We start from the raw sequence: 14,499 nt of genomic DNA, 5'->3' as shown, positions 1-14,499 counted from the left end.
TTACCTTGGTTGGTTATTGGCTAATGGTTACACAAGCCAAAAAATCGTTATGACATCATAAAGTGGCCAAAATCTGATCAGCTCATTTTCAGACAGGTTTTTATATAAATGGATCAGGACAAAAAGAGAGAGAATCTTTATTCCTGAAACGTTCAGAATCTCTTTACACAGAGGGGACACATGTTTATGTATACAAGACATGAAAAAGTGGATTTTGCATAATAGATGACCTTTAAGGAAAGAATCGGTACGTAGGTGGAAGAGGTATAAGGAACGTAACAGTTAAGGCTTTTTCAATAAATCAATGCTACAAATCTTTCTCCATTGGCGACTGAAATCCTGCACACACGAAATATACACTTTTGGGATCCACTTATTATGAATAAGTCCATCATACAACCTCATTTCAAACAATCCAAACTATCCCTTTCAAATGGACAATAAAGAAAGGCACAGAAACACACACAGCTATTTACTTGAGGTTAGCTCGTATGGAAGTGTCCTGCAAGTCCCCGGGGTCGAACAGCTGGGAGCCCCTCAGGCCCAACTCCTCACAGCCCCGCAGGAAGACAGACAGGTTGTCCTGTAAGACAGAGAGCAGGGGACCACAGTCAGAGTTTATCACTTTGACGAACAGGCCGGCTCACAGTGTTGATGTCACACTGGAGAGTGTCCTCTTACCAGGCCAGCGATGGGGGTGGGCAGTCTGTTGATCTTCTTGACCAGCCCTGGTTTGATCTCACTCAGCAGCCTGACAGAGGAGGAGGGGAGAAGCAGAGATTTATTGAGTCTTAGAAGGAGTTAATGTATGTTGTTGCTGCTTCAGACATCAAAACTGAGTGGGGGGGGGATGTCAGAAGCTTACTCGCATAACAGGATGCCGTTCTCCAGTCCACTGCGGAAGTCCTTTTCTCCAAAGCTCTTCCCTGTTACAGCCTGGGGGGCAAAGGAAGAGACAGATGTAAAGGCGGTGGACTAGAAATATGGCTGCAACTACCTAATAGTTTTAGTGATGATTCCTTCTTTATTAGTTATTTTTTGATAATCAAGTTATTATTTATTAGGACATTTTAATTACAAGTTCCTAGAGCCGAGGATGATGTCCTGAACAAACCAAAATCAGAGGATATTTAGTTTATAATGATTCATTGTTCTGGCTGAAAGTATCTTTTTGTTGTTATAATCTATTGATTATCAAGTAAAGAAGTGCATAAAGTCTGTTGAATAGTGCCTCATTGTGTCGCTGACAGAGGAACCTGCTGCTGCCCAGTTCACCCTTCCCCCAACATGTTTTGCTTCAGTAGAAACCAAATGAGAGTGACACACTGCTCTGTGTCCTCATTTCATTTTCCTGATTTAGATGCACGCAGTCGTAGTCTGAGCGGACCATAACCTCAATCCTCTAACCTGAACTCCAGTTTGACGTCTTTCCTGCACAGGCCGGAGAGGAGGAGTGAGATATTACCAGTCCACACACTGCTTTCTGGAGCTGTTGTGTAACCAGCAGCCAAAGATCAGCAGAAAATAAGAGAGGTTCGACTCTTTAGACTTCTAATCCAGATTAGCACAGATTATAGCTAGCACCGAAACTGCTAACTGCAGCCACACATTCTCTCTACGTCTCCACTGCTCATATACAGTATACTGTATGCTATAATATACTGTACATCCTCCTACAAACAACACACACTTACGCTGAGTAAATGGGTCTATATTTGTCTGCAACTGACAACAATAAATAATATTTTTGATTTATTAAGAGAATTAGTCTTTGAGATTTCTTTCTTTTTCTGTTTGTCCTTTATTTCAGGTGATATTTAGCAAATCATTTGTATTTATTTTTGTGAAGTTCGAATGCACGTGTACCAAACATATGACAGGAAAACACCCACACTCTGAAAAAAGCCTATTGTTTTATAGTTATATAAGTGAAGACCAGATGTTTCCCATTGGCATCACTTTCTTTTTCTTGTCCATCATCACACACACACACACACACACACACACACACACACACACACACACACACACACACACACACACACACACACACACACACACACACACACACACACACACACACACACACACACACACACACACACACACACACACGATCTTGAAACATTTACAGCATGGTCATGCATAATTTACTGACCAAGGAGAGTACTCTATTGAGGGAGAGCAGGATGACTGTTTGTGTGGATAGTGTGTGTTTGTGTGTGTGATAAAGGCCACAGACAGTTTGTAAGGGGTGGAGGTGGATAACGATTGGTTATGTATAAAATGCTGAAACTGAAGTGCAAAAGATAGACACAGTGGCTGATGTGCGCTTACATATTTTGGATTAAATTGGGATGAAAACATATAAACAAGAGAGTGACGTTTGATAAGTGAGCATTCATGACTGCTCCAAAAACCATTTCAAAGGCCTTGAGGGTATTTCAACAGTAATTCGACCCTCGCTCCCTGCCAGTCTCCATGGAGGATTGCTCTGCTCAGTCTGGGTGAATGGCAGCAGCAGCTACCATTTAAACTGTGTGTGGGGAAGAGGGGAAGCAGAACTAGGCCAAAGTACACGTTTCTTGTATTTTAACAACTGTAAAAAAAAATTGAAGGAATGAGAGGCTACAAATTAGATCACAGGAGCAGAAAAATATGCAGTAAATTAAGTTAGATGTGATATTTTTAATACGTACATCACATGCTGTATTGTATTACAGCTCAGGAAAGCCACGATTATATAGGCTCTGACTAAAAGTCTTACAAATTATAAGAGGCCATGCTGCTGCACTGACAGTTTGATGTTTATATATATCATGGGACAACCAGTCCATATCCTGAATTGACCCCAAGTTCTCTCATGTATTACCATTCAAATCTGAGAGGTAAGCTACTGTTTTTCAGAAACATAAATACTTCTATTACAGTACTTATTTTATCCACCAAACACAAAGGGAAATTCCTTTTAAGTGAATTTGATTAACAAGGAAAATGGATTACGCCAGAGTTAGCTAGATAGCTACATTTCATTAGCAGTCCCTGCGGGAAAAGCCATAGAACAATTATGGCATCAAATATTACAATTCAATGCATGTGACTCAAATGTAAAATTGATGTATGGGATGCACATTGTTAAACCAAGCTTAACTGCCCATGTGCTCCCAGGAAAGCCACTTTACACTGAGCAATCTGGTGCCACTAAATGTTTTTAAAGCTCGGTTGGATGCTACTCAATCGGAAGCTGTTGGTACCTGTTCATGTGGATAGTTATGTAAATTGTAATCCCTGTAATGATGCTGTATGATGTCCTTTTTGTTGTTCTGTTTATGTTTTTATGTTTCATGTGGAACCTACTTGAGCAGGTCTCCCTTGAAAAAGAGATTAATGATCTCAATGGGATACACCTGGATAAATAAAGGTTTGAAATGAAATGAAACTGCCCATGTGCTCCCAGTAAAGCCACTTGATGGAGATGTATAGTGTTAGAGTCCCAGTTGATGCACAAAGAGCTGAGAGGCTGCTGTTTCAATGTGTGGTGTTGCAGAAACATTAGCCTCGGTATGTCATAATGTGCTGTAGGCATCCTGCACACTAATGGACTATCGTGACACACAGAAAAAAGAGAAAAACACAAAAAGAAAAACTGAAAGAGAAATCCATAAAGATGAAGTCATAATCCAGATTGAAGATGAGTTTAATCTGGAGAAAATAACCAGTGATTGGACACTAGAAACCACCAGATAATTAATATCTGTTCAACATGAGGAACCAAAGTACTTCCTCTCAGCACACTTACTGTACTATATCACAGTAAAATGAATTTGTGGTAAAAGTACACTAACATTTTTAGTTACATGTGATATATAGGAGCTATCATAACGTAATCATGGCATGTTATTTTGTATTTTTAAATCAATGATAATATACAAAATGGGTCAAAATAAGATAGTGACCTTTAATATACACATATGTCACTCTGCACTGTGTGCATAGAAATGAAGTCAAGTGTAATTTGTAATTTGATCTTTATTTAACTTCTGAGATAAGTACAAAGTACACTTAAATGCAAAAAGTAGTAAAGTAGGTATGTTATTTCCCCCACTAGGACTAAGAGTCTGTTTTCATGTACATTTCAGTGTCCTTTGCATCCTAAATGAAGTAAAGTTAAGCGTAACACTTTTTTTTTAATACAACACAACCTGAAGTAATGCTAATGAAATCTGCACCATGCCAAGATGTGTAGTTTTATCCGTGGGAAACTGCAAGTATTTTGGCAACACAAAAACTTCAAAAATCACTGAGGCATGAAAGACATCTGTGCGAACAGTAAGCCTATCCCATCATTATTCCACATTCTTTCATACAGCATTTAATGCATGGAAAATCCCATGAATCCCTGCTCTCACACTCTCTCTCTCTCTCGTGCAGACACAGCTGGCTGTCTGCGACCATTGGAGATAATCTGCCTCGGACAGACAGCTGTGGCATCTGGCACACACACACACAAATATATTCTTTGGTCTATCTATTCCCCTGTGTGACTGACCTCACCGGCTATGTACTGTATGCCGGTGACAGCAGAGGTTAACTGCTGTCACCAAGTTTACGTTATGTTTCCTCTAAGCATGTCCAACTTTAACCTACTCAATCAACGACACATCCACCAGGTTTAAGCACATTCGATGGTGTGCACTGTGCATCAGCTTTGAGACAGTCTAATCCTGCCTTGTCTCGTCTATAAACAGATAGAAAGGTCTTGTCTGTACCCGTGTCATTTCCTGCTCTGGTCATGTGGTGATAGATTGCCTACTGCTCTACTGCTCCCCCTGGAAACAGCGACACCTGAGAGGCCGCATGTTATGTTCCCATAGTGACCAGTGTCACCCAACCGGGGCGTGTCTGAGGAGTGTGTGAGATGTATCATGCATAGCTGATTGACATTTGTGTGTGTGAATACACTTTGCATACTCTTAGAAAGAGGCACACAAACTGAAAATGCAGCATGGAGCGTGTTTAACCCTGAATCATCCACACCTGTGAAAGCGCATAAATACACCACTAGAAATAGAGTCGGCCTGACCGGACTTTAAATAACTGGAGAATTAGGAGGCAGCAGGACGACAAAGCAAGAGGAATACACTACAGGAGAGAATAAGACCTAGAGCAACTTTGACCTAGACTACTAACATTGATTCTTTTTAAATGCAGACCAAAATGTGCTTATTGTCCCCTTCCTGGTAACAAAACCTGTTAACGTTTTTTTAGTGATCCAAAAGACCACAACGCTTTGACTGGGAGCAAGATGAACTTCATTTAAGAGGGATGTCATGTTAGAGGTCAATTGTAATTCTGATTGATTTAGGAATGCCCCCCAAAAAATACAGACTACCAATTCTATTATTCTTACGCTTTAAACTAAATGTTTTTAAAAACAAGGCCTTTTTATAATTTAATTAGGTATTTCTTTTAAATCACAAATATTAGTTTTATCAATAAAAACATTTTTTCATTTTATATCTAAATAAATCTAGCTCTTTTAATTTGCTCTATATCTTGGATTTTGAGAACGTTTTATTACCAGTTTAACACAAAACTTTTAAGGTTATAGGAAAGCACTTTATGTTTTTGCAATGTTTGGAAAACTTTATCAAACTGGAATATATAAGAAATGCTTTGTTATCCTTTTTTTATAAATTGGGTGGGGCACAAGCATGATTTGAAAATCAGATATGTCCCAACTCAAACATCATTTATTGAAGGGGTAACTTTGCAAGTTTACATTTAAATTATCTATGCATATTGATATAGCTAAAGCTACCTCGATCGGCCGTTGTTCTCCACAAGCAGAAGAGCGTTTAATTCCTTCAAATCAGTGTCATAACCTTATCAACATTTAATCCGAAATGTCCTCTGCATAATCAATCCTAAATCTGTTTCATAAGTGTTTGTTTGTTCCGTTTAGAATTTTTTAACCAATCTGTCACCTTTCTACTTCTTTGACAATGGAAAGAATCATTCTATCTTTATCTATTTTACAACAATTCTAACTCTGTGTAAAGGTGTTTGCAGTCTTGCATTAACTACAATTCAGATTGTAATATAACTATCCATCTCACTCTCTGCAATCTACCACAGCTTGTATGGATGGGAGATAGTGGGAGTCCTGTGAAAACACATCTATCGTGTGAAGTTGAAGCCAAAACTCAGCTTAGAGCTTTAGAGCTCATTTGTGTTGTACTTCCAGGCTTTATTACCCAAAGCTGAGATGCTAGTTGGCAGGTAGCTATAGCCTGAAGCAGGGACAGCAGAAAATAGGTCATCATAACTCAGCTCCACAGGGCAAAATCATGATTCACCGCTCAGGCTCAGAGAGAGAGACGTTTTTATCCAAGCAGATGATGGTGATGGTGGAAGAAGCGATGCAGCAAACCCCAAATAATAATCTCATTCGATGGGATCAACGCTACAGCATCTAGTGCGTAAGTGCTGGCCCGTTTTTATCACTATGGCAACCGGAATCCCCTCTCACCCGGAGAAAGGGGGCGTTACACCACCGAGCAAGTAAAAACATCAAAACAAACGGTACATAATGGCTACTTTATGAGATTTAATTTTCAGTTTTTTTCTAGCTCTGTCCTTGCTTTAAACCCCCCACGTTACTGGTGTGTGTGTTAAATAACGCCAGGACACACATGTTACAACTTTTACGTTGTCCACACATGCAGAGCCGTTGTCCCACACGGTAACCCGACACTGCATCGTCCCCACAACAGGTGACGGTGCACCGGTGCTCTATGTATTTATATCCCCCAGTAATGGACGTGTCTGTCCCGCGGTGCTGTAGCAGCAGGCCCGTGAGCCTCCCGGAGCGTCTCTTCACTCACCTCTATCCATTTCTGAGCCTCCAGACAGGCTGGTTGGGGATGGGGCTGAGCCGACGCCTCCGGCTCGTCCTGCGGTGAAGCATCCGGGACTTCTCGACCTGCTGTGGGGCTAGCCATCTCCTGGCTGTCCGTTAAACGAGCACCGGAGAGTGTATCGGACGCTGGTGATATGGGGACAAGATGTGTTGGCGCTCCCCCCCCTGCTCTGTCAGTCTGTTATCCCCCTCCTCGCTTTCAAACATCGACCGATCCGCAACTTCACGCACAGTCAGCGCGTTGCGTAGCTCTCTCGTGCAAACCGCGAGTCCTGCTCCAATTGAACAGAGATGGAGAGAAAAGCTTCTCGCGACCCCGACACCGCAACACGAGCCAGGCGCTAAAAATAATGATTCCTGTAGGCGACGCTGCGCGAGGCCGCTGCCGCGCATTTCAGAAGGGACGTGCACGCGCAGACAGGAATCTATGCGGGGGAGGTCGAGAGATATAGAAAGAGATAGAGGGGAGAGGGAGAGACTGAAAAAAATATCCCGTTATTTCTCCTGCGTCAGCTGCAATTGACAGTTTCAGGAGATTTGCTGTATGCTTACCAGAGTATTAGAAGTCCACTGGTTTCAAACATTTATAGAAATATTACAATGAAATTTAAAAACGTAGAGCTTTCACGGTTTATTGCTCAATTTGAGTCAAAAGACCTCAGGCTTCAAACATGCAACAAAAAGTCTAAATTATTTGAAGCTAGGCCTATATTGTATTTGTTTAATTAATTAATAAAGAAGCATCTACCCCCAGGCCCTCAGACTCTCAATGGCCTGAGTTAATTTAATTAATTGCATATAACTTTTCAAAAATAAACTCGTAAAATGCAAATGTTTTTGTTCTGTGTTTTGATAGGGACCCACACAACATATTTAAATATCCACATTTTTTTCTGTTATTTATTTGCTTCAATGATGCAAATACAGTTGTGTTTTTTGTCTGGGCAAAATATTATGAAGCTGTCCCACAACACAGTGTGCTCTGTACCCAATGGATACTTCAAGGCAACATTATGACCTCACTTTCTAACAGCTTTGCCTTAAGTTGCTAAAAATAAGAATGCCCCATGTATGATAAGACAGCTTCTGAGAGATTTGTTTCATCATAATTTGGAAGAAGCTACAACAATCTATAGCACTAAAAAGTCTTACAAACTGCACTTCATAAACTGACAAAAGAATAGCTTGGCAGTCCTCAGCAGTGTTGTAAGCAATCAGTGCTATTGATACTTGTGCGTACACAGTTGTGTCGATAGCTTATGCCCTTTAGTATTTGATGAAAATGTGACCTTTTTAAACAGCAGGGTTAACCTTTATTTTCTGACCATTTTGAAAGAAAAGTTAAAGGAGAGACTAGTGGTACCCTTTTTACTTCCATACCCGCTTTCCTAAAATATAGATATTTCTCTGTATTTTAGAGGCTTATACTGTACATCACACTGTGCATGCTCTTTTCAACCCAGAGAAAGGTCTTGTGTCAGCAGTGATGAGTAGACTGAACAGACAATCTATCAACTCTTCAGTCATCCTCCTCCCGTTTCATCCCTTTACAGCTGAACTGCAGCCAGCACTGGTCAGGATGAACCCCCAGCTGTGAGGGCTGCATGACATTAACCACTTCATCACCTCATATGACACGAGCGTGAAAGAAGTTTCAACTAAAATGCCAACTGGGAACTGGGGGAGGTCAAATAAAGGTTAAAGATTGGGTTTTGAAGGAAGAGAAAGAAACGGACCAGAAGACACATTTAAGTCTAATGGTTGCTTTAATGAATTCCCACAGCTGCATCACCAACAGAACTACAGCAACATAGTATTAAAACAGTGCAGGAAGTTAAACAATTGTAGCACAGCCTAGCTCGACAACACCCCAATATAGAACACTTTATTTTGATGGTCCCTATAGTGTTTTGAAGTTTTGTATTGTATGTGTCAAACTTGTACACTTACAGTGTATTTGACTATTTTTACATTGTTAAGTGAAAATCCATTTTAAAATAAGTGCAAACAACATTCTCTTGTAATCATTTCTGAAAACATAGGTTAACAACTGGTATCCACCACTACCAATTACCAGAAGTGTCACCCAAGAACAAATGCCACTCAAAGCCAGGGTTGCATGCATTCTCCTAACAATGGTTAAATTATTCCTATGGATAGATTTGGGCTGTTCTGAGGAATGTCAGATTGTTTTAAACTGAACTAAATGCTTTCAGAAAAACAGGCAATGTTTTCTGCCTTTTCCTTCCCACTCGTCTTTATTCTAGTTATTGGCACAAAAGGTATTTATGCAAGCATCAGTGTTGAGAGTTTGACACAGATGCACCAATTAATACATACAAAACAAGTTGCAAAAAGACACATAGAAGCAGTTGTGAGGTGAGGTCTAACCTCATGTTTTACAATTCCCATTGCTGAATGATATCACATAAAAGGTTTAGCTAGCTTGTATCAGTTAGTTTCATCAGAACAAAAGGGTTTGATGGTGTCCTTGTGTGTATGTGTACATGTGCTAAAGAATGCTTTGTTCATGAGATGAAAGTACTTTATGTGGCAACAATGTGTGCTTTACAGTGCATAGTGTCTGCAGATGCGCGTGTTCACAGGTTGTTCTGGGTGCCGGCTGAATGTGGCCACGTGAATGCTTCAGGACATTTTGGTTTACAATTTGGTTGTGTCCTACCGAACATTTAACTCTGACAGAGAGCAACCGCAGAGAAACGGACCTCGCCTTGCTCTCTCTCCATGAATCCACGGCACACCTTAGACGCATCCTGTGCATGGATTACAAGTAAAAAAAAGATTACGCAAATAAAACTTGCATGTAATTCACAATAATGTACTTCTACTCAAGGTTAAAGTTATTTTATCACTATACACCAGAAATACTTTTACTACACTTAAGACATCTGATGTTACTAGCCATGAAGGAAAGACTGTCCTAAGGAGGATTTTTTAATATCCGGGTACATATTACACAATATCTTTATAATCCCCGGTAGGCCTGGGTACCATTAATAAAATATGAATACTGTAAAATGAGGCTTGGTGTGATTAAATATGGTTGAAGTCGTAAAACATTGTATTTTCATATATATATATATATATATATATATATATATATATATATATATATTTTGTATAACTTATTAGTAAGTTCCAGCTTAGTAAAATTATGTTTATCATTATATCGTTTTTTTAAAGCGTGTTTACAGTATTACCAGAAGCAGTCCTAAAATTATTGTTACACTTCATAAATACTGTATATCAACATTTTATATAATCGATGACACTAAATAGAAGCTGTAAATTCAAGTCTGTGACTTTTATCTACCATTATCTTTTATGCATCTATGAAGGTATCTCTAATATTGCTAAGGGTTTATACTTATTTCTTTACATGATAGCCAATATATCATATGAACATTTAATGTCGTGATTTCATTTCTAGTGCACGTAGCGCCATCATGTGGTGGTTTTATGCGACAATCTCACAGACTTTTGATGAATTTAACTGCACTCTTTCAGACTGATTGTTTTTCCAGTTGTATCAGTCATACTCGCTATGATTTTCCTAAAAAAATACGTTATTCACCTAACAACCATTCTTGGCTTACAAAGTTACTTGGTGGTTGGCATTGCTTAAATCATCATTACATTGAGATTATTGAAGATGTAATGTTTAAAATTTCAATTTCTACCAATCCACACATTTTTTATGATCCCTATAGGAGGTTTGAGAGCGTGCATTAGCCAAGTTTATTGATTGAGTCAAGATACTCGGAAATGACCACTCCCTATTCCAGTCCAATACAATGACTCATCACAGATCACACGCATAAAAGGAACTGGGCTCACAATGACATACCAACAAATCCAGAATGGACACACAATGGTTATAGTTTTGCCTACCGTAATAAATGACCCATCTTTGGTATCTCCATGCTTCACTGGTCCATTCATTCTTCCATCTTAAAAAAAAATAGATCATATATTTTAGGATCAAAGACATAAAAAAAAAAAACACATAGAAGAGTGTGCATAAGGAGTTGAAATGCTTACCAAATTCATGAAGTTGTCCATTTGCATTGACAAAGGCAATAAAGTGGAAGTTGACTTTGTCAGCTTCCGGCTGGGAAATTAAAGATACGAGGAATTAATTCAGAGTAAATATTGTTACATAAAGAGAGAGAGAGAGAGAGAGCACACAAATGGGCTATCAAGAAAGAAAGAGTGTGCATATTGGGAAACACGTTAAACTGAAAAGTATGTATTTTTCTGATAATTATTCTTTGTATTCAGCGTTATCAGTGTATGGGGAAACACTGCAGATTGGAATCTCTTCAACTGTGGCATGTGTCAGCTGTGTCACATGAATAACTCAAATTATGTGAATTTACTACCTTAAAAAGTAGCCAACAATGTAGGCCATATGTACTGTAGAGTAGGGCTGCTCGATGATGGCAAAAATCCTAATCACGATTATTTTGGTCAATAATTGATATCACGATTATTAAAAAGCGATTATCCATTTACTTTGAAAACAAAAAAAATGTGAACAGTATGTTTTAACAGTTGATAAGCCTGAACTTTAAGTATAATTCAACTGAAAACACAATAAAATAAAAAAAATCATCGTTTTATTTCGATTACGTTGTTTTCGTAATCGTTGCAAGCCAAAATCGAGATTAAAATAAGATTAATTGCACAGCCCTACTGTAGAGGATATTGCGTTTGGATATCTTACCCTGCACTGGCCCTGCACGGCAACCTCATTGTGAGCCTCATAGATTGCCTGTAGGAGAAACAAACATGTGTCAGTTATAAAAATGATCATTTTAATTTATTTTTTAAATACACATGTTCAGATGTTTCTGATCAAATGACAATCAGATATGTAACATGTTGAGTTTTTAAATGGCACACATTTGTAATCGTTCATGGTGTAACAAAATCCCAAAAAAAAGTAAAGCCGTTATCAGGCTGGCCTTTAGAGTGACAGAGATTTAGCGATGTCTGGCACCCCCAAGTGGGTAAAACAAAACATGTAGGTACTAACAGAAATGTCAGAAATTGGGTGTTTGATTTGGGCTTACATTTGTTTTTAATGTAGTAAATGCAGTTAAAGTGTTATTTGATGACGAGTAATTTAATTTGAAATACTTTTCCAACATTTATCTATCCAAATCTCTATTTTTTTTTTATTCAGCTAACAGAAGAACATAAGCAGCTTCCACAGTGTGTATGTTTATCTCACCTGGTTCTTCTCCAGATGTTTGGCACGGTCATCAGCAGACATGTTTGCAGTCTCATCTAGAAACTTCTTCAGGGCAGAGTCACTTTCTGAAGAGACCCAAAACAGCATCAAACGTAATAAGAAATACATTAATTAATCCCCAATTCAAATCACAACCTGCCGCACTTAATTACACTACTAGTAATACAGATTATATAATTATTATACTGGTCTACAGCTGATTTACGGAGTTGTTCCCACATCACTGTCTAGAATGACGATTTTTTAGTTTTAACAAAATGTGGTGTAATTTTGGCATTGTCTCTATAGTAAAATAAATCTAAGACTAAATTAGGTATGGGTTATATTTTCAAAAATGAAAACAACAAATCTTGGCACTTGGAATATAAACTGCTGAGTCATTTATACTGACAGACAGCAGTGAGCACCTTTTATAAATAAGTATTTTGTAATATCTATATAGATAATTGTGTTGTTTTGCACTAACTATAATACCAGTTCCTTTGCGATCTGAACTCACCAAATGTCAGCTTGCTCTTGTTGTTGGCCACAGCATGCAGCAGGGCGATGGTGCCACAGGAATTAACTGCCGTCTGCTTCAGGAAATAAACCTCAGAGCTATCTGCAACCTTGTCGGCCTGCTGCTTCCTGAAAGACTCATGCTGCAAGACAGACAAATAACGTATGGGCATGTTTGGCAGATAGGAGTATGGTCATGGTCTTCTGCCCATGCAAACCAGGGTGAAGCAAAATATGCCACTTCAAATGTGCATTTGTATTAAGATCACAATTACTTAATTCAGTCATTTATAAAAGCAAATAATCTGAAATTAACATTTAACTAATTAAAGGATTTTTCTCATTATATATTTACTTGTTTTGAAATAAACAAGGCATTTGAATACATCTTCTTAATCTCTCAAGAAAATTGTGATTTTTCACAATATGTGTGTAATAATTTGTAGAGCAATTTATACATTTGTTCAGTTGAAAATTATATGAATTGTTATTTGTTGGTATATTTCAGCTGTGGGGCCCAGGGATGTGGCCTGGCTCCAATGAAGGGTTGGTATAATAAAGGGTTTAAGAGAGGAAAAACATAATGAAATACAATCAAATCTGAGAATAATACAATGTAGTTATGAAAGGATGATGAAAAAAGGGTAAGCATAAGCTGATTCATGTTCTTCACATCATCCGAGCATATCCTATTCTACCCATTATAAACCAGCCCTTTCCTCCCTCTCATCCATGCCCTCCCTGCATCTCAGACTCACCCCACCCTTCGCTTCCAGGAAGTAGTCGCCACCACCCCATTATTACCTGTTGTGTCAGTGGGAAGAGCAGCATCAGGGCACAGCATGGCTTTGGGACGGCGGACAGTTGCTCACTCTCCAGCCCCAGCACATCAACAAAGCGCCAGTTCTCACCCACGCCTAGCTTGCTCATCATCTGGAACACACAGCAAGGATAATAAAACAACACGATAGCTCAAATGGAGGTGAAGGAGTTGATGTTTCAGATGCGAGATGTATACATGATCCCCTCTGAGGGAAGATGCTGCGTTGTGCTGCTCCAGCCAGACCACACCCTGTAACCTAGACACTGGAGATGATGCTGCCGCTCATGAAATCAGATAAAAGCGTCTCCTGTTGTTTTCTACATGACTATCACATTTACCTTTAACGTTACAGTTCACGTTCGCCATATTATCTTTGTTTTAATGGCGTGTCTGCCTGCCTGTTTTAACGTTCGTCTCACAAACGGTTAAACTGCCCTTATAAGGAGCTAGCTAAACTTACCTGAATCAAACTGTTAACGTTTACATCACCAACCGTTTGTTACTTACCTTGTTCAGCATCTGAAACAAAATAAACAGAAACCACAAGTGAGTATTTCGTCCGTGAAAACATTACGGTTTACAAACAACACAACACAGAGTTATTTTCCCTTACCTCGGGGTTGATTTCCATTGGGGTCCACTCCATTTTCGCTTTGTTTCGGTGTGTCTCGGTGAACTGTGTGTCTGCTCGCTGTGCCGGTTTCTGCTGATGTCAGTGGAAGTTACACAGCGTTCCCGTACTTTATGCTGCCGGTCATACCACTTACCGGCAGACAGGGGGGTGGGCTAAGATCAAATAACCGGAGGAGTTCATATTTTGCCGGCATTCTTTACGATATTAGAGTTATTTCCAACTCTACATTTATATTGCAACACGTTGTGATGTGTAGCAACACCCTGGAAAAAGATACATCCCTATTAGAAAAAATATTTAAGCTAAATCCCACCACGCAATATGAGATCACTCTGGTCAAATCA

General features: G+C 39.1%; 2 protein-coding genes across 2 annotated transcripts in view; both read right to left on the bottom strand.

Annotated features, from left to right (window-relative positions):
- Positions 1 to 7,263, bottom strand: part of LOC117482145 (LIM and calponin homology domains-containing protein 1-like) — a 29,140-nt gene extending 21,877 nt beyond the window's left edge. The window contains 4 exon segments of the mRNA XM_034130145.1: positions 477 to 583; positions 682 to 751; positions 866 to 936; positions 6,888 to 7,263. Of these exon segments, the coding sequence (XP_033986036.1) occupies positions 477 to 583; positions 682 to 751; positions 866 to 936; positions 6,888 to 7,004 (365 nt within the window). The 5' untranslated portion in view covers positions 7,005 to 7,263.
- A 1,406-nt stretch (positions 7,264 to 8,669) lies between these two features.
- On the bottom strand, positions 8,670 to 14,254 carry uchl1 (ubiquitin carboxyl-terminal esterase L1 (ubiquitin thiolesterase)). The gene is made up of 9 exons (XM_034130432.1): positions 14,135 to 14,254; positions 14,029 to 14,040; positions 13,503 to 13,631; positions 12,700 to 12,841; positions 12,180 to 12,265; positions 11,670 to 11,717; positions 10,985 to 11,054; positions 10,835 to 10,893; positions 8,670 to 9,696 (listed from the first exon to the last, which is right to left on the bottom strand). The coding sequence occupies exons 1-9, from the start codon at positions 14,165 to 14,167 to the stop codon at positions 9,613 to 9,615; spliced, it is 663 nt and encodes a 220-aa protein (XP_033986323.1). The 5' UTR covers positions 14,168 to 14,254; the 3' UTR covers positions 8,670 to 9,612.
- Between the last annotated feature and the right edge of the window lie 245 nt (positions 14,255 to 14,499).

This window comes from Trematomus bernacchii, unplaced genomic scaffold, assembly GCF_902827165.1.
Source record: "Trematomus bernacchii unplaced genomic scaffold, fTreBer1.1, whole genome shotgun sequence".
NCBI classification, from domain to species: Eukaryota; Metazoa; Chordata; class Actinopteri; order Perciformes; family Nototheniidae; genus Trematomus; species Trematomus bernacchii.
Note: the sequence above shows the minus strand (reverse complement) of the source record. Positions and strands in the feature narration are given on the sequence as shown.

What these genes read in the sequence shown, in the direction of transcription:
- uchl1 (XM_034130432.1), bottom strand. Translation starts at nt 14,167, where the DNA reads ATGGAGTGGACCCCAATGGAAATCAACCCCGAG. An exon ending in CCGTGCAGGGCCAGTGCAGG is followed by an intron (nt 11,055 to 11,669) that starts GTAAGATATCCA and finishes TTAATTTCCCAG; the next exon opens with CCGGAAGCTGACAAAGTCAA. An exon ending in TGGACAACTTCATGAATTTG is followed by an intron (nt 10,894 to 10,984) that starts GTAAGCATTTCA and finishes TTTTTTTTTAAG; the next exon opens with ATGGAAGAATGAATGGACCA.